The 23,988-nt window shown below is 43.6% G+C and overlaps 2 protein-coding genes and 1 pseudogene across 4 annotated transcripts; 2 read left to right on the top strand and 1 right to left on the bottom strand.

Annotated features, from left to right (window-relative positions):
* The first annotated feature begins 6,564 nt into the window (after positions 1-6,564).
* On the top strand, positions 6,565-13,229 carry LOC125540617 (uncharacterized). Of its 3 annotated transcripts, XR_015615526.1 has the most exons (3): positions 6,565-7,498; positions 7,612-12,036; positions 12,389-13,227. XR_015615526.1 is itself a non-coding variant. In XM_048704220.2 (2 exons), the coding sequence occupies exon 2, from the start codon at positions 7,636-7,638 to the stop codon at positions 9,652-9,654; it is 2,019 nt and encodes a 672-aa protein (XP_048560177.1). In that variant the 5' UTR covers positions 6,565-7,498; positions 7,612-7,635; the 3' UTR covers positions 9,655-13,229. The 3 variants fall into 3 exon arrangements, 1 of the variants encoding a protein (XP_048560177.1); XR_015615527.1 differs by having other exon boundaries at positions 6,565-12,036; XM_048704220.2 differs by having other exon boundaries at positions 7,612-13,229.
* Positions 13,230-13,770: 541 nt separating this feature from the next.
* Positions 13,771-15,393, bottom strand: LOC125540618 (uncharacterized). Its single transcript, XM_048704221.2, has one exon. The coding sequence runs from the start codon at positions 15,297-15,299 to the stop codon at positions 14,310-14,312; it is 990 nt and encodes a 329-aa protein (XP_048560178.1). The 5' UTR covers positions 15,300-15,393; the 3' UTR covers positions 13,771-14,309.
* A 5,087-nt stretch (positions 15,394-20,480) lies between these two features.
* LOC125540748 (G-type lectin S-receptor-like serine/threonine-protein kinase At2g19130 pseudogene) lies at positions 20,481-23,039 on the top strand (annotated as a pseudogene).
* Positions 23,040-23,988: the final 949 nt, after the last annotated feature.

Here is a 23,988-nt window from a genome sequence, read left to right on the forward strand (position 1 = left end):
TGATGCAAAAGTTTTTATATTAATATGATGATGATGATGAGTTATTATATCATTTATGAAAAAAACCGCAAATTAGTTTCAACTGGATGGATTCTAGCTAAGTGATCAAGTATATGCCATATCCATATTACCTCGATCACTTAATTAGGTGATCAAGTATATATAATACGGATATGGCATATACTTGATGACTTAGCTAGGATCCACATGCATCCAGTCAAACTAATCTGCGGTACTTTCACCTAATGATTTAACAACTCATTATAATGTAAAACAATCACTAAATTAAATTGAAATAAAGTAAAAATAAAAAATAAAACCAAAACACACCCAAACATTTAGTACCGGTTGGTGTTACCAACCGGTACTAATGTCCTACGCGCCCCCAGAGCTGGCTCGTGCCACGTGGTTGCCCTTTAGCACCGGTTCGTGCTGAACCGGTACTAGGGGGGGGGCTTTAGTGCCCACACTTTAGTATCGGTTACCGAACCGGCACTAAAGAGCCTTACGAACCAGTGCTATTGCCCGGTTCTACACTAGTGAATATTGATATCCTTTTTGTGATGAAAATAATACTGATATCCTTGATTTTACAAATAGGAAATTACAAAATATTCACTCCTTTTTTGTTTTTCATGACCTAATACTGAAGTATGGTCTGCACGGGACAAAGTTTCAAATAGCGAAAATAGCATCCGCTATTGCGTCCGCAATAGCATCCACTATTGCTCAAATTAAATATCATTATTTTTTGTTAATGAACTAGAAATATAAACAATAATCTAGTGTCTTTTTAATTCCACTACATGGACATAGCACCCAGAATATCGCCCGCTATCCGCATTCTGCTACGTGAACCCCAATCCGCTACCAGCACCGGGCCTATTTTGTGCTGCCTAGTTCAATCAGGCTTAATTATATTGGTGAGCTAACCTGACGTTGCTCTCCACGATAGTATAAACATGTCAAAAGCAGTACTTAGTTGGATCAAACATGAGCAATAAAAAAGGAGAAAAATGTACTTTTGTTCTCTCAAATTATCGCATAGTTTACATTTGGTCCCCAAAAAATAATCACACACTTTTGGTCCCTTGTCTTCCAAAACCAGATTTGACAAAAAACAACTGATGACATGGTGTGGTCTTGATGAAAAAAAAAACACATGCGGCAGTCTACATCATCATGTTCTACCTCTCTTATAGGAGGAATTTCATCAAACATATCATGTGCAACCGTCATGCGCGCCGTACCAAGTTCCAGCGGCCAATCAACACCGCACCGCCGAAGGGCTATTACTAAACAGTAAAACTGAGCTAGCGACGTCCGCTCACAGCGATTCAACATTGTCAACCGTCAGATCCATGAACAAACGCACAAGATCTACAAGTCGTCCATACCCCGCCGTGCGAAACAACCGACTACTGTAATCAGGGCCGCTGCTCCGCGAACCGTCTTGGGAGCTCTCTCGTGCACTGGGCCGTGACACCTGACCAGCAGGTTGGACGGCCCAATAGAAACCCCGCTCCAGAGTCATAAAAGCAATCCCTGTTTGCGACCTCAGACCACCGGCGGCAGATTCATGGCGATGGCACTCGGCTGCCCCCTTCTGTAATTCTTGCTGGTTGTGGAAGTCCCATACTCCTTGTTTGCCTCGATCTCTCCAGCGCCAGATTGCAGGGCTGTGGTGACGAAGGGCTTGCAGGGTGGACTATGCATAGTCCATTTTCACAGCATCCAACCCTAGGCCCGGCGGACGGGTCGCCGTTATGTTCGGGCTGCTGCTGCTTGTGGTAAGTACCTGTGCAACACTCCCACCACCACTCACCCTGACCATGACAGGAGTGCAACAATAAGCGTGGGCTCCTGTACTTTGTTCGTGTGCTGCTGTTTGCTAGATGTCTCTTAATATGTGTTCCATTCTGAACCCTAGCACGTACGAAGTGGCAAGAAATTTTCTGACAAATTCGTGGTTCAAATTCTTTCATTTAGAATCCTTGCAACTTATCTTTTTTTCTAATGAACACTTACAACTCATCTAATCCTATTATTTATACCATATTGCAAAAAGGCTATTTCAAATGGTGATTTTATTCATGGGTCTTTCCCATGTAATTGGCCTGTGGTTGCCCAAGATTCAGGCTCATCAGTCATGGAAATTCCAGATCATTAAGGCATGATTTAATATATTCTCTAAATTCTCAATCCGATACATTTTCATCTAGCCCTCGAGGGTGTCCCCATATGTCATAGAGGAAGGATCGTGTTTCTTACATGTACTTTAGACTTTATATAAGTGAAATGAACTTAACCTTTTGACATTGTAGTTGTAATCCATTTCCATTTTATTTTCATAATATTAGAAGCATTCATCTCTCCATGGTGTTAGACATGATGAATTGATACTATCACATATACTAAACCTTTTGGATTCTTCAATGTCTCCATAGATGCTAGACTTTTTGGATTCTTAGGTGTTTTGCTAAACCATGTTGTTTTGCACTTAGCATGTGCACTTCCCTATCTAAGCTTTGATGTCCAGCAATAGTATGCTCCCCAGCAGGCCATTCAGTTTGACAATGTGTGTATGAATGTATTCACGTTACATTGTAAATCCATTTGATTAAATTGTCACGTCTAAAAAGGGTATTTAAACCATCAGGGCATTACCAAGTATAAGCATCTTCCTTTCCTAAGATGCACGGGCGTGGCAACGCGCGCCTTTATGATCTAGTAAATATTATAGCCTCGTGTGCCAGGACAATACCCAGCCCCTATCTAGTGTGCGCTTCCCCGTAGCCATGGCTCGCCACCCGGTCCCTCGCGTCCATAGCACACTGCACCACACAAATTGCTGCAACCTACACAGAAATCCAATTTGGCTCCTGGGAGCACGTGTTCCCAAGCACGAAAATGATTTTAAAAATGTTAAAAAAATCCCAACAATTTTTTATGTATTCATAGTCACATCCAAATGCCACCGGCAAACTTTTAGGCAAAATGGTTAAACATTTCGGCATGTGAAAAAAAATTGAACACCAAATGTTAACGCAAATTTGTTTTTTCACCGTTGGAAAATTACTGCTTCATTTTGCATGAAAATTGTCAAGCATGTTTGCGACACTAACATGAACATTCACAAAAAAAAATCAGAATTTCTTGTATTTTTTTTACTTTTTTTGTGTTACTGTTCATCCAGGAACAAATGCTCCCGGGAACCAAAATGTCTCCCCCAACCTACACTCTTGCCATGCAACCAATAGGGCCTTGCACGTACCTCTGCCCGCCCATCAACAACATGCCCGAGAGTGAACGCGAGCTATGAGCATTTAATGATATCACGGAGCAGGAACGTGCGGAGGCCGAAGATATCAGGAGCTCCTATTCGGCGCGTTTGGCATCGAACAGCCACAGGACGCACGCAGGGACCCCGTTACTGGGCCGGCCCAATAGTCGGCGCTGTAGCGAGCGCGCCTACAGTAGTGCAGCGATGTGAAAAAGAAAAAAGGAAGCGCGCTAAAAATCCTTGCTATGATTCGAACTCTGGACCTCCATCTTGCGTATGAAAGCAGCTAACCAGTGGCAAATAATCCAGGAGAGTGGGGTAATGATTTTCTATGAACTAATTCCAACGCAGAATTCAGAGAGGTTTTTGAAATTTTTTTAACTTTATTTCGAAATTGTAATTTTCTTTTTACAATGAACCATGTTTGAAATCCAATAACTTATTGAAGAACTCGGAAATTTTTTCAAATTTTCAAAAAATATACTAAAAACATTTTTCGGCAAAAAGAATTTTGAAAAGTACAAACATTTTTTGAAATTCCTGAATTTTTTAAAAAATTCAAACATTTATTTATTTTTGAGAGCAAAATTCGATAATGGGAACTCTTTTTCAATTGTTAAATTTTTTCAAAAGTCGCGAACATTTTGTGAAAACACAAATAGTACTTGAATTTGTGAGACAGTTTTTAATATTCTGAACAGTTTTTGATAATGGAAACATTTTTTGAACTGTTAAAAAAAATTGAGCAGCAGAAACATTTTTTAAAATTCCGGAAAACTCTTTGAAAATGTGAACATCATTTGAAAACAGGGACAATTTTTAATATTCTGAACATTTTTGTAAATATGAAAAAATTTCGCATTATGAGCCAAAATTGTAAAACCAGAACAATTTTTTCAATCACAAACATATTTTGAATTTTTAGAACAAATTTCGAAATGGAGAACAATTTTGAAAATCCAACAAAATTTAAACACGATTTTTTTAATACATGACCAACAATTCAAAAACAAGAACATTTTTTAAATTTATGACCAAGTTTTCAATACAAGAACAAAAACATTCCAAACAATTTCTGAAAAATGGGAACATTTCTTGAAATAACTGAACAAATTTTAAAACGGAAACAGTTTTTGAAAAACCATGACCATTTTTATAAAGTTTGAACTTTTTTATAAGCACGAACATTCTTTAAGTTTCCAAACAATTTTCGAAACAAGAAAAAAAAGGAACAGAAAAGGAAAATAAAAAATGTTCCGAAAAATTTCAAGTTGAACATTTTTTAAAGATCCTGAACATTTTTTGAAATTATGATCTAATTTTGAAACCATGAACATTTTTTCCATAAACATTTTTCGCTTTTTCGAACCATAAACATTTTTCATATACACTAGAAAAAATATACACATTAAATGTTTTTCGAAATGCATGGATAATATTTTTGAAAGAAATTGAAACTTTTTTTGATTTCTACATTTTTATCGTATGCATTGTACATTTTTTATATACCAGATATATTTTTATGTACACATTTAACATTTTCTTAATGCATGCTTAACAAGTTTATACTCTTGTATATAAAGTGATTTTAATAATAGACATACTCAGCATATTTGGAAATATAAGAAAAAATAAAAAACAAATAAAAATGCAAATAGGTGAAAAGAAAAATGAAAGAAGAAAGAAGAAAAAAAGTGCTGAAGGCCTGTGTCCACACTGGGACGGCCCAATTTACTTTTGTTTACATTATTAATATTTTCTCTACTCTTGTTTACATCCAGCGAGCGAGACATCGGGGCGCCCGTGTCTAGTAGAGCTCAATAGGTTAGTCCATTAGAACCCGACTTGCTTAAACTGAATACAAATTCGAGGCCCTTCCTTTGTAGGACCAATTGCGACAATGCCCTATAAATAAACACAAATCTTTTTGGTTGAATATTTTCAGAAAAATCAACAAAGTCTACTTTTAATTCTCAAAGAAAGGAAGAAAGAAAAGTTTGTTTTAAATTTGTCGAAAGTTCGAGCACAAAATCTTGTACTTTTTTCGGAAACTTTTCTTGACTTCCGAGGAGTGCTAGGACGCTTGCCCTGACATGTCAAGACTCAAGAGGCTGTTCGAATGTGCCGCTAGTAAACCCTTAGAGAATCTCGTATCGGTGATCGCTAGATAGTCACCTACAACCTTTCAATTATAAAAAGCCCACAAATATAACAATGTTTTTTTGTGTGAAATTCCATTATACTAGGCTATGAGGCGACAACAGTGGTGATGCTACATGTCATTCATGATGTCAAGTGACATCAGAAAATGTTTGATTAGCTGCACCAATAGATCTACATTTAGCTATAACTTGCCTACAAGCTTTGACATCACTTGCTCTGACTCCAAAAACCACCACTGGGCGACGAGTTAGTGCGCAACACCCGAAACCGCTTGTGTCATAACCGAAATCATGATATTGCATCATGCAAGCCGCCTCCGAATATGTGCACTACATTTGTATCTCGAGTTTGAATAACCATCTTTTTAGACGAACTCTGTTTATCTGGTAGTTTGATCAACAAAAAATGGAGCCACGATGACATATCATAGTTCATCTTCGCTCTTGAGAAGAGAAAATGTCAGATGGAAAGCAAGTGACGATGAAAACCAGTGAAAGCCTTGTGGAAGCCTTGTTTTGAAGATTTGGAAAATTCAGCAACCATAGTGCGAATAGCAGACGTCATTGTTAATTACTCTCCCAGCACTTACTTTTTTATATTCCTTCTGTTTCTTTTTAGTTTGCATATAAGATTTGGTCAAAATCAAACTTTGTAAAATTTGACTAGCTTAGTAGGAAAAGATATCAATATCCACATTATGAAATCAATACTATTAGATGCATGATGAAATTAATTTTCATAACATATAACCCTAGTATTGTAGATGTTAATACTTTTTTCTATAAAGTTAGTCAAACTTTACAAAGTTTGACTTTGACCAAATCTTATATGCGAACTAAAAAGAAACAGAGGGAGTACCATGTAAATTCATAAATTTGTGTTTGAACTTGGAATTTCACATGCTAATACAGCACCCCCTTCTTAATGTACTGAATCACTCTTGTTTTTATATAGAAAAAAAATCAAATGTGCTTTTCACTATAATCTGGTTTCTACTAGATATTCCCACCTTCTTGTGCCGTTGACGTGTGGGGCCTACCAGCAAGAACGTTCGTAGCAATAAAATCGTTTTTCTGTTTGCCGTGGGACCATTCTGTCAGCAACGAGTCTATCGATCCCCAGTCTCTCCCTTCTTCCCCGGACCACCACGGGTCCATGGCGGCAACCACGAGGGGCTCCTGGCCGCGCCGCGCAGCTTCTGCGGAGCCACGGTGGTCGCCGACTTTAATGGCTGGCGCGGGAGCCTCGCCGACGGCAACTTCCCCCGCTCCGCCGCTCCCTTTCCCATCGCAGATGCGATGCGCCGCCGCGTATTCTTCGGACCCCGGGTAAATTAATTAAACTCTGAATTCTTTGGAATCCTAGGTAAATTTTGAATCTAAACTGGTTTCGATTTCTGGAAATTTCTCCAAATCTACGCCAAATCTTTCTGGCCTAGCCAGCCGCGAGCAGCAGGCGCTCCGCTGGCCTGGGATCCCTCCCTCCCTCACTCCTCCACGGCTAATAATTGCCTGCAGCAGTTTAATTTCCTAATCTAATCCTATCATCCAAATGCAATGCAACTGTGATCTACAGGATGGCCTAACATGTTGCCCAACAATAATACTATGTTGGATCTTGGCATCTATGTATACAACACAACGCAAGACAGAGCCTCATCTTCTTTTATACTCTATATATATATATATGTGGTATTGTCTTGCTTGATTGGATGGAATGGAACCATGAAGATGGAATCACACACATATAGTATTGTTGGTTGGTCGATTGCAAGCTTGTACACCAACATGGTACCAACAATAACAAAATGCTAACCAGAACAATGGGAGATGACGATGTACTCCCTCCGTCCCGTAAAGCTTGTCCCCGTGGAGTATATGATTGCTCACCTCCTTCTTGCCAGTAAGCCAGTTTCATGTTCCACTAGTTAGCCACCTCCATACTGAGACTAGCTAGAGCTACTCGGGAGTTGCTAGTGATAGTGCGACTGTCACTTTACTCTCCTCTTCGTCTTGCACACTTGATCCGTTGGACCTACGCTACTTCTACCCGGTATGCATACAACCTCACTTTTGAATTTTCTGCTCGATCTGATGTAATTTGGCCTCTTAATTAGGTGCCTATGTATATCCCACCATCGATCCTCCGGTGAAAATTCATTTCAGGCACTGCGCACAGGAGCTGCAGTAATGGCGAGAGGGCCGCTGAACCTTTGGAACCACTGGGCGACCCAGATCCTGCTTCTCCTGAGCCTCGCGCTCCAGATCGTCCTCTCCGTCTTTGCCGGGATCCGTCGGCGTCAAAGCTCCTCCATGCCGAGGATACTCCTTTGGCTGGCGTACCTCCTTGCCGACTCCACTGCCATATATGCCATCGGCCACCTATCCCTCAGCAGGGCACCATCCAACCACCACCTTGTCGCATTCTGGTCGCCTTTCCTCCTGCTGCACCTTGGCGGACCAGACAACATCACTGCCTATGCTCTTCAGGACAATCAGCTCTGGCTCCGGCACCTCCAAACCCTTGTTGTGCAGGTACTCGGAGCGGCCTATGTCTTGTACAAGCATATTGCTGGGAACGGCAACTTCCTCGTGCTTGCTGCCACCTTGATGTTCACTGTCGGTGCTGTCAAGTACGGGGAGAGGACGTGGGCACTCAAATGCAGCAATCTGGACAGCATCCGGAGCTCCCTCAAGAAGGAACGACCCACCAGGCATAACCATTTCCACCCCCAGGATCAGGCGGGAGATCACAAAGACGAGGAATTCGTTCTCCGTCGAGCTCATTCGCTCTTCCACATCTGCAAGCGTGCCATAGTTGATTCTTCAGTCGACGGGGATTCAGAATATCGAGACACCACAGAAATGCTTGGGAAAATTGATATGATCTGGGGTTTGATGGAGATGGAGCTCTCGCTCATGTATGACATCTTGTACACCAAGGCGGCTGTGATCCACACCTGGTTCGGCTACTGCCTTCGGGTCATCTCGCCCCTTGCCATCGTCGCCTCCCTTCTGCTTTTTCAGTTCAGCAGCAAAGTTGGGCACAGCAGAGTTGACATTGCCATCACCTATGTGTTGTTGTGCAGTGCTTTGTTCATGGAGACAACTTCCCTGTTGAATGCTGTAGGGTCCACCTGGGCATTTGCATTCCTATGTACCACGAGCTGGAGCTGGCTCCGTTACGAAGCCCTATGCACCGCGAGATGGGACCGGCTACGGCGTGCGGTTGCATCTCTTCACCGGCTCATCAAGGCAACCACTGGAGGAGGTAGCAGCTACAGATCGGAGAGGTGGACAGGCACCCGCACCTTGGGGCAGTACAACATGTTGCACTTTTGCACTCGCCGTGACAACAACCTGGCTAGCCCTTTGCTTGGTAGGTTGGCCAAGATGGTGGGGCTCGGGGAGTGGTGGAACAGGAAGCATTACTCGGGATCTATCGAGATCTCAGAGCTTGTGAAGGAGCATACCATCAAACACATGGCACGGTTGTACAAGAAGGGGAGGTGGAACGCACTAGGAGTTCTCAGGAAGAAGTGGGGCCAGGAGGCACTGGAGCAAAATAAATCGTTCCCAAAACTCGAGGAATTCCTCGGTGTCGAGTTTCAGGAAGGCATCATCATCTGGCACATCGCCACCGATGTTTTCCTCATCAAGAGCGAGCGAGCAAGGGTGGAGGGTGCATCAGGTCGTGTGGAGGCCATCAAGCTGATGTCCAACTACATGGTGTTCCTCCTCGTCGAAAGGCCCTACATGCTACCAGGCCTCGCCCAGAACAGGTTGTACCAACGAACATGTGAAAATCTGGTCGAGATGCGAGCAGCTCCCAACCATCGAAAGTGGGATATTTGGGAAGTTCTCCGCTCTCTGTTCAGCCTGCGTGACGACCCTGATTCCAATTCCAAGGCCGTCGATATAGAGAAGCTTGCAAAGATCCTATACGATAAGAATCCATCCTTCAGCATTGATGCTCCCCGTCTCTCTTATGTCACCCGGCTTGCCAGAAGACTGGTAGAAAAGGAGGCAGATGGCACGACTGACTCGTTGCAGCTTGTCCTTGAGGTGTGGACAGATATCCTGGTCTACGCAGGCAACAAATGCAGCAGGGAGTCCCATGCCAAGAAGCTCAACAGTGGCGGTGAGTTCACAACCATCCTGTGGCTTATGGCAGAACACCTGTTCCAAGCTTCTCTCGAGGGCCCATGAAGAGTTAATGATGATTACAGTACATATGACCACATTTGGTTATACTTTTGGAGCCATATCTTGTTCCCATTCTTGAATAAAGAGCTCGATGGATTTAATTGACTAGCAACTCTGTTCTTGGGTCATTGCAGAGTAGTTGGCTAGGTTTGTTTTAGTCCCCAATTCCTTTGTAGCATCATCATGACCACCACATGGAATTCCAAATTTAGTATTGATGTGCTACCAAACGATGAGTCGGTACCTTGTCTGCAAGATGCAGTCACGTACAGTAACATGCTCTTGTTGCCATTTTAATGCAATGAGCACATGCCGGATTCCTCACCATCTTTGCACTTAATTACTCCTGTGTTGCATAGCTTACTACTTGATTGCACATCTACGAAGAGATGCTTCATGGTACAACTATATTACCGAAAAAGGCTTTCGCCCCGCTTTATATATAAAGCAAAGATCCACATCACCCGGTACAAACGCACGCCACAACCACACAAACACCCAAGGGAAGCAACAAAGGCGTTGAGCGCAGCAACACCACCCCTAGCACTGCTACCACGAAGAGATGAAGCCGCATATTATAGTGTGCACAAGCAGTGGTAGCTTAATTGCTATGCAGTTACTACCTAGCTAGCAGAGGTGTGCACTGCCAATGACTTCTTAGGCTGTTAACTAGGTTATGAAAATCGATTATGGCATGGGTTTAAACTTTAAAGTAAGGCTGTGCGGTCTGGGGCTTCTCTTGCTATATCCACTTTTGGAACCTCTGTGTGCTTTGTAATGAGAAGGGGATAATCCTTTCTGAAGAACCTTTTTCTGATGGCCTTATGAGTACATAATTTGGGTTCAAGGAAGTTGGCGGCGCCCTACCTTTTAGTCCTTCTATCTCAAAACTGTTGTCCATCAAGAGAAACACTGTGAAGTTGATGGCCTGTCAATTTTGTTAGCAAAATTTAGATGTTAGTAGTCTATAGTTTGGTTGTCACTTAAGATGATGTTGGTTATCTAATAAGTGCAGGGGATCTATAGCTCTGATGTCTGAATCAAAATTAGATCAGCGCACCTTGCCACTTCCTCCCTGGCAAGGTTTCCAAAACACCATGTGACTCAAGGCACATGGCCTTGTTGTCTTTCTTCCTTGTTGTTCGGGAACGCCTGAGTGGAATTGCTAAATACAAACTGCTGCTACATGATTCGTCATCGCTAACCTCATCGAAGCATGCAATGTCTTGGAGAGCTTGGTACCTTGAGGTACGGAGCAGGCTGTGACTTCGGTACATGGCCTCCGAGAGCATCTTAAGCTGCATCATCATCCTGGAGTTTGTGCTGTATCGAGCGTCTACATCCTAGATGATGGTGCAAGCTCTCATCAGAAGATGCTGCAACCTCTCAAGCACCTTCTCCTCTAACAGCGACAGGCTGGAGGAGTGGTACTTGTTCGTCAGGAAGGAAATGAACTGGCTCACAAGTTCAGTTGCAACTTCTGATATGGCAATCTCCATGGCTCGGATTGATCAGGTAAACTGCTGGTCCGTCTCCGGACAAATTTAATTTGGCTGGCCTCTGCCAAGTCTTGAAGTATCCAAGGTATTTCCCTGGGCGAGTGGGTGTGGGTATGTCAGTGGGTTTGGTGGGTAGGTTTGATGAGACATGTATACTTTGTTTATATGCCCATAGGCGCGAACAGGATCAGTCATCTTTTCAAGCAGCACGAAAAAGAATTGACTGGCCAGTATTTGTAATATTTAAGCATCTTTTCATCTGTATTTCCTTAGATTCCTTACATTTTACATATGGGGGAATGACATTTCACACATGGGCGGAGCTGGGCCCCAGGCAGCCCAGGCCATTGCCTGGGGCGTGGGGAATTTTCTTGGGCCATATATACAAAAAACAATTGTCCTGGGGCGTAGCCACTTCAAAGCCCAGACCAACGGCCCAGCCTCCCAGGCAAGAGCCTCTCCCCCCAATTTCACGAACCCTACACGTGTGGAACACTTGAACATGTAAATTGTTTTGTTTTTTTCCTCATGAACTTCATTGGAGACTGGGTAGCGCACAATTCGATCATCGGCAAAGGAATGATACATTCCCTTTTATCTTGTTCAGTGATGATGAGAATCACAACTCCATGCTTTAGTATCTTCCAGGGCACAAATAGCAGTTTGTTTGTACAATTTTCTCCTTCGGTTTCTTCAGAACGACATCATTCTCTGTGACTTATATTGTGCATTCTTCAGAGCTGATGTTGATCTCCACAATGCTAAAGATTAAATTGTGACCAGAGCAATCAATGAAGCATGAGGAGCTCTGAAATGGACCGGAAGCACTTCAACATCTTGGCCCAAAACTGAACAGGATGACCTCAGAGACGGCCGCACGGCCGAGGTAAGCTCTTTTCCAATGATGCCCAAACAAGGTGGGTTTTGTGCTTGTTTTCAGCTCGAGTGGACATATAAAAATCCAGAAAAAACAAACACTTGAGCCATGGTTCCAGTTATCGGTGGTACTTGCCCGTTGTCTCACTGAAGCCCAAGCGTGCAAACAGGGCACACCACTGACACATGGCTCCGTGTGGTTGTTTGATCATGCGTTTATTAACATGGGAGCTGCTTGTTCCATGCAACATGAACAAATTGACTAGTATTTTAAATATTTAGTTATGCCCAAATTAATTGTTGTTCTTGTATATTTAATCATCTCTGCATTTGTCTTTTGTTGGCCTCCTACATTTTACCAGAGGGAATGGCAAAACTGGGACATCCAGAGGATCACTTGTGAAGACTAGTGCTTCGGTGCTTCCTCATATTCTAGATCTAGCAGACAGGTTAGCCAATATTTATTTTGCCTAATATGAATATCATCTCTTTCTAACTGCTTGCTCTGTCTCAGCACCTATTCTAGGACCATGAATACTTTTTTTTCAATCGCTTTTGCTTATCAGATATACATACAAACAATTCAAGGCCATTATTATGTTACATAATGCATTTTTATCTTGGTTGCAACGATGCTGGGAATCACACTCTATGCTTCAGTAATCTTCCAGGGCATATGTAACCTGTTTGTTTCCACACTTTGTGTGTTATTATGAGCTCATTCTGAATCTTTTGAGGGTCCATGAAGGGTTAATGATGATTGCAGTACATATGCCACATTTGATTATACTTGGAGCCATCTGTTGCTCCCTTTCTTGTATAAAGAGCTTGATGGATTTAATTGACTAGTAACTCTGTTCTTGGGTCATAGCAGATTAAGTAGCATCACCATAACGACTAAGGGTGGACATCACCATCATGGAATTCTCAAAACACATGTTTGAGGCTGTATTTGTCTACCTAACCCTCTATTTAAAATTTAGTATCGACGTGACGTTGTGATATGAAATGATGAGTTGGTACTTGGCTGATTCCTCGCTATCGTTGAGCTTAATTTATCCTGTGTGTTGGCACTATACTATAATGCACAAAACCTGTACTAGCTCAATTGCTCCGCAGTTATGAAAATAGATTATGGGATGGTTCTGGGACTTCTCTTGCTATATCCACTTTTGGAACCATGGAGTTGCACATATATAGAGTTGTTGCTTGGTCAAATTGCATGCTTATAATACACGTATAGCAAAATGCTAGACTATTATGCGATGATGGTACATATACCTCTTGTTTGTTTACTTTCTCTGTTCACTATTATAATATTTTCTAACTTTTTCTGAATATATAGACGCGTTTTGGTGTGTTTGTTCACTCATTTCAGTTCACATGTAGCCCATATTGAAATATTCAAACATATAATTCGGAACAGAGGGAGTAGTTACCTTCCTGATCCATTATAAGCTGCATTACTGAGTGGCGGTATCAGGTAGTGCCACTTCAGATGATGTTATTCGTTATCTAAGATGAGCAGGTGGACTGTTTGATCTGATAAAGCATACTTCCTCTGTCCGAAAATACTTGTCGCTCAAACCGATGTATCTACAACTGAAATACATCTAGATACATCAGTACGAGCGACAAGTATATCCGGACAGAGGTAATTCAAGTTTACTTTACATTAATTGAGATTTGCAATACATTTGGTTCAATGTTATACATGAACACATCCATTTGTTTCCCCACAAAAAAAAGAACACATCCGTTTGTCATGCATAGAAAAAGATACAACAATAGTCACATTACACGAGTTTGGAAATAAAATTAGATTGGCACTCCTCTTCGCTTCCGCCCTGGTATGGCACTACCTTCAAATATGGCCTGAGCATGACTTGTAACAAAACAAGCAAATGAGTTATGAGGTGGCATTCTTGATTCCCATGAAATTAGCATAAAGTCTTGTTCCGGTCTAACACTAGGATCTGATAGAAGTTGCCCAAATGTCACACTTGGTGATTCCTTCTTCATTGCAACATAAACAATATAAGGTGTCATGCTAAGTGGATGCAAAGCAAAGTCTGTTATGTCCACTGGATGGCCTTGTTCTATAAGTGTGCTTGGGTGCGCACCATACATGGAGAGATTTCTTCTAACGTATCTTAGCCCCTTGTCCAATATGCAATGCCAAAACTGAATATCGAGTTTCCTTCTCAACACATCCGCAAACATATTTGCTGCGAGAAGTGAACCATGTGTACCGTGCAACCCCTTGGCAAATTTATCTGCTAGCTATACTAGCCTTGGATGTTCTGCAGGGTCTACACTTCCGAATGCCAGAGTCTTGAAAAGGTAGCTCAACTCATCATAAGATAGAACACTTAAGAAAATCGGATTCACCGTTCCAAATCGAGCTAGTCTTTGAAGCCTACTAATGATGATGATCTTGCTTCCTCTTCCCATTCTTATGACGAATGAGTGAAACTTTTTCCACTCATCATCACCTACATCAGAAGCAAATTCAATAACTACTAACATCATCCCAACCATGGCCCTTCCATGGTCAAGTATCGTCAAAAGGTTGTCTCCATTCAAGTGTAAAACAGACGGGAAGCGTGTGCGAACTCTTCCGTCGCCACACACATGAGCAACCAAAGTTTTCTTCCCAGTTGCAGAAGTACCTATGATCGGAAGAACATCCAGTGCATGACCACCGGTAAGATCATTGTGCTGCAACAAGAAGCTCAAGAGCTTCTGCTTCTCAGCATGCCGGCTGAACATGAAGTTGTCGGTGTAAAGATAAACATCATAGGGCCTACGAACCATGTGTTCACATCCGCCCATAAGTACAATGAATTCTGCCATGTTAGCTATAGCAATTTCTAAGCTTTCCAAGGCAGTATGTGACTTGAGGTGCATGGCCGTGTCAGTTGTCCGAGAACGCTTAGCTACATACAAGCAGCTGGTAGATGAGTCGTTGCTAACCTCGTTGAAGCCTGCACCGCCTTGGAGAGTTCGGTACCTCAAGGTGTCCAGCTCGTGGTATCCTCGGTACATGGCCTCAGAAAGCTTCTTGAGCTGCATCATCATCCCTGAGTTGGTTATGTACCGTGCATCCGCCTCCTCGACGATGGTGGCAGCTCTTATCAGGAGGTGTTGCAACCTCTCCACTACTATCTTCTCCTCTAATTTCGCATGGAGGGAGGAGTGGTACTTTTTCATCAGGAAGGAGATGAACCGGCTCACTAGTTCACCTGTAACTGCAGATATAGCAATCTTCATGGATTGATGAGGGAATCTGTTGGTCTGACTCTCTAGAAAGATTACTGCAAACACTTCCTTTTTAACTGAATCCTCTACCAACTCCTACAGTGGCTCGTCGAAATATAGAAAAGTTTTTAGAGATGGCTAAACCATTGACTAGACGAGTTCAAGGGTGTGTGATCACACAGACAATTTTTTATATCTAAACGTCAAAACATGCTGATAAGGACAGACCAACTTTCTATTATTACCTTTTGCTGGACTCAACGACCTCTAGAATATATTTTTTAGAAAAGGACGTTAAACCCAGTCCTCTGCATCAATCGATGCATGCAGCCATCTTTATTAATTATTCCATGAGGGTTTGGCAAAAGCATACATCAAGCCACCCGAAGCCGCTACTCACACCTACAAACTTGATAATGTGGAGTGCTCTCACTCCCCATATCTATAGCTGTTGTCGTCACCGACCCATCCATATAACATATTGGAACAAACAACCGGTGCAGCAGATCTAAAACGTACACCATATGCACACGTTTTAGAAGCCGCCATCATCATCGAACTGCTGTCCCATCTTCAGAAGAGATCTGCATAATCCTTGCCTATCCGGCCATCCATCGACGCCACCATGGCGCCCAAAGACTCCACCGCCCTGCGTTCGTCCATCCCAACGTGGAGACTCTGGAAGATCCGTTATGCGTAGCACCTGCCAACCAGGCATGACACAACGTAGCACCTATCGGCCAGGTATGACTTGACATCTCTTACCAGGCGCATCTGACGCGGTAGATAGAACGCTGCTCCTCCTGCCAACCTCCACACCATTGTCGCTGCTGGAGCTGACACGCAGAGCTGTTCACCCACAACAACTCTCTCCAGAACACCCAAACCTCCCAAGATGGCATCTCCACGGAGAGTACGCCGTGTAGGGCGCCGCCGCCGTCCAATCCAAGACGAATTTTGGACTTTTGTCTGGGACGGGGTCGGAAGTGGAAAGGAGGGACCTCGGCTTCGCCTTCAAGAAGGGTAATGACGTCGAAGCCGTCGCCGATGCCGGGCAAAGTTTCCTTTGGTCCTGAACCTGTACCACCAATCTCCATCTGCTCCGAATCTAGCAGCAAGCCAAGACACGAAACCTCCAGAGAGGAAAGTACTATAGGGCTCAACCCACCACAGATCGAGGTGACCCTCCGGCGTAGATCCATCCAGACGCCAGATCAATGAAGATCCGACCTGGTCAGCGACAAATACCACCATCCTGCGCTGGCCGACAGCATCCGGGCGCCAGATCAGAAGGATCTGACCCGAACCCGACGACGCATGCGACCACCAGGTCCAGCCTCTCTCGCAGCGGCCGCACTGCGCCGCGAGCATGAGCCCCAGTAGCCAGCACGCTCCGCACGCCGCGGTCAGGATCCATACGCAGCGCCGCCGCACCCCGCGCTAGTCCGGCGCCTCCTCACGTACGGTCGTCCCGTGCCAGCCTATTCGCGTGAAAGGGAAAGGAGCCCCGCTGCCGCACCTGCCGGCCAGGCTTCGCCCGGCGGCGCTGCTAGCGGCGGTGAGAGTGAATAAGAGGCGGGGAAGTACGGGCGGCAGCTAGAGTTTCCCCCTGGTCGCCCACGAGGGCAACATGAGGGGGGGGGGGGGGGTGGGGGAGGGGGCTCCTTTCCAGTATGACGACCTCTAGAAGTTTGACCTTGCAAACAGTGACTTTTATGATTGTTTTCAGAGTGGATAAATAAAATCCAAACTAAAACAATACACTCACGCCCCTAGATAAATGTTGGAGCCAAACTGATGTAATGACGACCAGTGACGGGGAGGCACCTCTTGATTGGCACTCCTCGTCGCTGCCAATCCAATCTTGAGCTGCAACAACATTCCAGAGTTTGTTATGTACCTTACCTTGCATCCGCCTCCTCGAGGACGATGCTGACTCTCATCAAGAGGTGCTGCAATCTCTCCACCACCTTCTCTGATTGTGCTTGGCTTAAGGAGGAGTGGTACTTGTTCATCAGGATGAAGATGAAACGACTCACTAGTTCACCTGGAACGGCAGATATGGCAGCTTCCATGGCAAGCAAGAAGACGATTGACGAGGGAAGCTGCTGGCCAGTTTCTATGGAGTCTGGACAAATTAATTAAACCTCTACCAAGTATTCAGAGATTATTCAAAAAATGGAAAAGGCTCCAAACTATTTTGATTGCGACGATTTCAAGGGTGGGTGGGGTGACACACGACCTCTAACATCCCTCATAAACTTACCGGTATCTATACTTCATATTTGTCCAGTATCCCATGGAATACACAGGTTGCGCACCTAGTTAAAACTTGTGAGAATGACAAGCCAACTGCCCAAGCGACATGGAAACATTGACTTGCATTTTTAATATTCACAGTACAGTAGGTAGGTCCAAATTAATATTGTTCCATGCTGACCTTTTTTTGGTCCTTGGAGATCACGGCACCATTGCTTTTTTCAATCAAATTTTCCTCACGGAAATCCGAACCCTTGTGCACAAGTCAATGTATTAGACCACACATTGCAGGTGTCCTTAGGTTGAGAAAAGAGAGGCTATCATTGTGTACTATATTCTCATACAATGGTAAAACTGGAAAAGAAAACTATTATGATGCCTGCAACGACACCCATGACGGACTGGCTTGTACAGCCAATTATATCGGCATTGGTCATCGTTCTTAGCAGAGGCGAGCTCCTTCCTTGAAAGACAAGTCAAGCACAAAGTACATAAAAAAAGAGGGGGGGGGGGGGGGGGGGGGGTTGCCGTGTGCTAGTTTCGTAATGTAACCGTGTTCTAGAAAGATAGGTCAGACTGTGAGTAAAGAAAAGAAAAGGAAAAAGTAACAAGAGGGTGGACTGCCACTTTTCTAGAATAGTTCTGGTCTGGTGCAATCAGTACGCTCTTCATGCATGCTTGACCATCAACGAAGTCAAGTTTCCCTCAAGTTTCTGTCAAATTGAGTCACTGAAGTTTGAATCATTGTGCATGGGGCAAACAGAATCCTCTACACCTTAATCAGCACCCTCGGGCCAAATTAAGGCGTGGGCGAAACAGTATCGGTCCTGCTCTGTTCCTGATGGCTTAAATCAACTTGAATTCAGGTATGCTTGTTTCAGAACTCAATTTCTTGGTGATATGTGTTTCATATGTATTTCAGTTTCAACCATCAGCAGAAGAAAGACACATGAGCAAAAGCGATATTCACATGGGCAATATTCAGAGACAAGACGAGGCAATCTCAGGCGCTGAAGAAATAGTTTCAGTTTCTGGGTGATATGTGTTTCATCTCGGGTAAAGTCGCCTTCATATTCCCATCAGTTTGTGTAACAGCAAATGGTGCTGGGCTGAAGAAAGCAGAAGATTATTATCGAAAATAACAAATTCGACAGAATTCCTCGCCACAGGCTGTTACAGTCCTAGACTACAGCACAACCAGAGACCAGAGGCAGGGGCACATACCACTCAGCTTATAGTCTCAGAGTACAGTATCAGGTCACAACTCAAAGAAGGAAGAAATGAGGAGGAAGGAGGAAATCGCAGCTGTCACAGAACGCGTCTCTCGCTCCGGTTGTGTTTTGTCTCGAACTGGTTCAGTTTCCTCAGTCTCCTTCAGCCTTTGATGCTGCAACTCATTCATTTCTGCCTCAGCATGCTTCACGCGCTGATGAATGAACTCGCTGCTTTCTCCCAGCGTCGCTGCATACGGGGTGCATGTAACACAGGCAATTACCTGTCCAGGTTTCCGACGGCCAGCCACACCGCCCGCTCCCGTCCAGTTACGGGGTGTATTAACTCAAGCCAAACAGTTTCTTTCAGAAAAACAAAGCTAATACTATCAATTTTTTAGCATCACCATCACTGTTTCCTTCTTGTTCAGGTCTAAGCTGGATGGACAGCCGACTGTACTGTAGCTCCCGGTTCTGCTCTCTGAAGAAACATATTCACTGACCCGAGTTCAGTTCTGGCAAGTACTGGTTCAACTTCAGTTCTGTTAAGTTCTAAAAGGACCGGATCACAGGGCTTACTACTCTTTCTCTAGCAACACAATGATGCCAAACTAACTTGACCAGCACTAGGAGGTCCTACCTTAACTGACCGTCACTAGGCACATTTTCTCTTCCAACCAAAAAGTTAGTCAACACTTGATTATTAAGAGGCGCATTTGTCTCCATTTGTCTGCCGTGTCATAGGATCCTGTCGGTAATGCTTAGCTGCCAAATGCTTTTCTGTGTTGCTCCCTGGATAAAACATAGTGGCAAATCTAAAACATTGCCAAAAGATATATTTAGGTTGGAGTGTTGAGTTGAATCACAATTTTTTTGTGAGAAAAACATATGTTTTTTTTGCAGGGTGTATGAAAAGTGTATGTTTATTTTTGTCCTATACCAAAAAAATGATGTACTATATTCGTTGCTGTATTAGCCTCTCACTTTCTCGCAAAAAAAGTATTAACCTCCCACTATTATTTGTTACAGCAAACAAATAAATATTTTCTAATAAAAGCATCACGATCACTGTTTCCTTGTTGTTTGGTTAGTTGCTATATTAACCTTTCACTGTTATTCGCCTCAACTGACCCTCACTAGTCAAAACTTCTCCTCAAACAAAAAAGGTAGTCAAAACTTGATTAAGTGGCGCATTTGTTTCCACTTAATTTGTTGCCGTGTGTCTTAGGGTCCTTCCTGCCAAATTATTATTCTCTGTTGCTCCCTAAAAAAAGCTTCCTAAATTTTTTGGATCTTGATTCTGGAATATTGTGTAGACTATCATTTTATTTGTGCAGAAATATGATTTTATATGTGTGTCTTATACCAAAAAAATATGGTCATCTTTTATTAACCTCTCACCATTATATGTGCAAACAAATACACAAATTTTTAATAAAAGTTTTTAGTGTGCACACAACATGCATTCGAAATATAAATTATGTTTAGAAATTTTCCAAAGTTTCCAGTCGCATCAAGTTGGGAATTTCCTTTCCGTACTTTTTACAGCAATGCCAAACTTGACCGGCAGAGTAAAATCGCCCGTCAAAACCTGTTGAAGAGATAGAAACTTCTCCACTACCATATTTACCACGATGGTTACTACATCCTATATATATAACATATATTCATATCTTAATCTCCAGACATCAGAAAGAGTCATCAAAACAAATTCCAACCCACCATGCTTCATTTTTTCATTGTCTTCATGCTTGCCGTATCTGTTCCTCCGGTGGTGTGCTCTTCTGCAGCAAATGGCAGCAGCAACCTGAAAGAAGGCCAAGAGCTCAGCGGCGGCAACAGGCTCATCTCAAAGAATGGCAAGTTCGCGTTGGGCTTCTTCACATCAGGCAGCAGTAAGTCTTCCTCAGACAACACAACCTTGCCCAACTGGTATGTAGGTATATGGTTCAACAAGATCCCAAAGTTCACTCCTGTATGGATTGCGAACAGAGAGAAACCAATCACTGACCCCAAGTTTAGACTGTCCAAGCTAAGAATCTCAAGGGATGGCAACCTTGTCATCTTAAACCATGCGACTAAATCCATAATCTGGTCCAGTCAAATAATAGCAGCCAAAGGTAGAAGAACAGCCAACAAAAATACTACCATCATGGCAGCACTCTCAGACGATGGTAACCTTGTCATAAGAAACGCCTTGAACCCATCCATTGTGTGGTGGCAGAGCTTTGATCACCCAACAGATGTTTTCCTCCCCGGCGCAAGGATTGGCCGGAACAAGGTTACCGGCCAAAAATACAGTCTTGTTTCGAAGAAGAATCTGATAGATCCAGCTCCAGGCCTATACTGCACGGAGCTAGACCCCACTGGTGATCCGCAATACTTTGTTAGGATTTGTAATTCATCCATGGTGTATTTCTCCACGGGCGAATGGGTCGGGTGGTACTTCAATTTGGTGCCGGAGATGTCTGGTAGTAACTTTCTCCAAACCAAATTCATCGACAATGATGAAGAGGAGTACTTCACTTACGCTCCAATGGATCCAACAGTGATCACAATCGGTTTACTTGATGTCTCTGGTCTTACCAAGCAGCTTCTTTGGCTTGAAGGCTTGCAAGAGTGGGAAACTATATATGTCCAACCCAGGGCTCCATGCGATGTTTTCGCCGTTTGCGGGCCTTTCACAGTTTGCAACGACAACACACTTCCATTGTGTAACTGCATGAATGGGTTCTCCGTGAAGTCACCAGAGGACTGGGAGCTGGATGACAGAAGAGGTGGATGCATGAGAAATACTCCGCTAGAACATTGCAGCAGCAACAAAGGTAACACAAGAGGGTTAACAGACCAGTTCTTTCCGATACATAGTGTTAGATTACCTTATTATGCACATAGAATGGAAACAATTGAGAGTGGACAAAGCTGCATGCAAGTTTGTCTAAGAAACTGCTCATGCACTGCGTACTCCTACGGCAAGAGTGGCTGTTCTATCTGGCAAGGCCAGCTTATTAATGTAAAGCAGTATAATAATGGCACTGTCAATAGTGACGGAGAGATTCTTTTCCTCCGTATTGCTGCTGGAGAGGTGCAAAGTTGGGGAAACAACACAAAAGGAAATAGAAGAATGATCATCGGTCTCATTGTTGGTCCTTTCTGTTTGTTGGTGATGCTATTGATGATTTGGAGGGGGAAAAGAAAGTGGTGTTCTCTTCCACTGAGCAGCACTGAAGGTGGATGTGGCGTTATAGCATTTAAGTATGTTGATTTGCAGCATGCAACTAAAAATTTCTCAGAGAAGCTAGGTGTAGGTGGTTTTGGCTCTGTATTTAAGGGAATTCTGCGTGACTCGACTACCATAGCGGTGAAGATGCTTGATGGTGCACGCCAAGGAGAGAAACAATTCTGGGCTGAGGTCAGCACAATTGGAATGATCCAACATGTCAACTTAGTCAAACTGATTGGTTTTTGCTGTGAAGGTGATAGAAGGATGCTTGTTTATGAACACATGGCAAATCGTTCTCTTGATGTCCATATATTCCGAGGCAATGGTTTTATGCTAGATTGGAGTACAAGGTTCCGAATTGCCATCGGTGTTGCTAAAGGATTGTCCTACTTGCATGAGAGTTGTCGTGATTGCATAATACATTGTGATATTAGGCCAGAAAACATACTTCTCGATGCGTCACTTGTTCCTAAAATTGCAGATTTTGGGATGGCAAAACTTATGGGAAGGAACTTTAGTCGCGTTCTGACAACAATGAGAGGAACCGTAGGATACCTTGCACCTGAATGGATTAGTGGAGTGGCTATTACACAAAAAGTTGATGTTTACAGCTATGGAATGGTACTGCTAGAAATGATATCCGGAAGAAGGAACTCATCACCTCAAGAATGTACAAGCAATAGTGATCATGATGTTTACTTTCCTGTGCAAGCTGCACTTAAGCTTCTTGAGGGAGATGTGAGGACTTTGGTCGATCAACAATTACATGGTGACATCAATGTGGAGGAGGTTGAAAGAGCTTGCAAAGCAGCATGTTGGTGCATTCAAGATCATGACTTTGATCGTCCGACAATGGGCGATGTGGTTCAGGTTCTCGAGGGTCTAGTAGAGCTTGATATGCCCCGAGTGCCAAGATTACTTCAAGCTATATCAGGAAGCCCTTCTACAAATTAAATATCATCCATGTAAGGGAAAGTTCAAATTTCAGCAGGTTTGTAATAACTGAGCTGAGAAGTTACCCTTCATATACACTTTTCCATAGTGATTGATACTACTAAAAACATGTCTTGAATTTTAGTCTCTATTATCGTAGAAACTAGCAGGGCAGCTAATGTATCTGTGGTTCTAGATTTTGTCATGTATTGCCATTTGTATCAACATGTCAAATGTTTGTATCTCCCATAAATATCAGTTGACTTATTGGTATACATAATTTTGTAGCCAAAATACATTTCCATGACGGGTATTCTTCATTGCACCTTAATTTCTTTAAATAGTTGATGTTTTCATCTTTGCCCAACGCATGGTTCATTTTTTTGCCCCTGTTTATCTTTCACAAATGACGATTTCAGAATCTCCAATCACGCCACTCGATCCAAGTATCCAGAAACTGGTGTTTAGCGGTCACCAAGGACCATCACATCGGTTTTGGAATGCAATGGTGCATCAATGTTGTACTTCCCTTTGGAAACATTGTAAAGCTGAATGCAATGGTGCATCAATGTTGTACTGAATGCATCGGTTTTGGAAAGCTGAATGTTGCAACTCCATCCCCTCCCCCTCGGTTGACAAAGAGAAAAGATGGCTCGCTCTCCTCCTCCCCCTCCCCGCCCCCTCCCCTCCCCCTCGGTTGAAGCGACGAGACCGCCATTAAAGCCAACTCCACCTCCCACCCACCCCTGCATCTCACCGAGTCCTCCCCGCCCCAGATCCCCATATGAGTATCCGCATGGCTGGAGCGCGTCAACGCGGCGTACGGGTTCGTCGGCTTATGCCGGCGGCACGGGTAGCGGAGCCACAGGCACTTCCATCCCCCGTAGTGGCTCAGCTGCCCGAGATCGACCCGAACTCGCCGGAGGCCTGTCGCGAGATGCGTCGGGTGGTACGGGAGCGCTTCCCCGAACGCGACGAGTGGGGGGAGATTTACATGCACATCCTCCGCCATGCGAACTTCATCGAGCGCGCGCGCTTCATCGGCGACGACGACTGCGAGGATGTGGAGCTGCTG

This window comes from Triticum urartu, chromosome 2A (assembly GCF_056163025.1).
Source record: "Triticum urartu cultivar PI428250 chromosome 2A, HENAU_Tu73, whole genome shotgun sequence".
Classification (NCBI taxonomy): Eukaryota; Viridiplantae; Streptophyta; class Magnoliopsida; order Poales; family Poaceae; genus Triticum; species Triticum urartu.

What these genes read in the sequence shown, in the direction of transcription:
- LOC125540617 (XM_048704220.2), top strand. Translation starts at nt 7,636, where the DNA reads ATGGCGAGAGGGCCGCTGAACCTTTGGAACCACTGGGCGACCCAGATC.
- LOC125540618 (XM_048704221.2), bottom strand. Translation starts at nt 15,299, where the DNA reads ATGAAGATTGCTATATCTGCAGTTACAGGTGAACTAGTGAGCCGGTTC.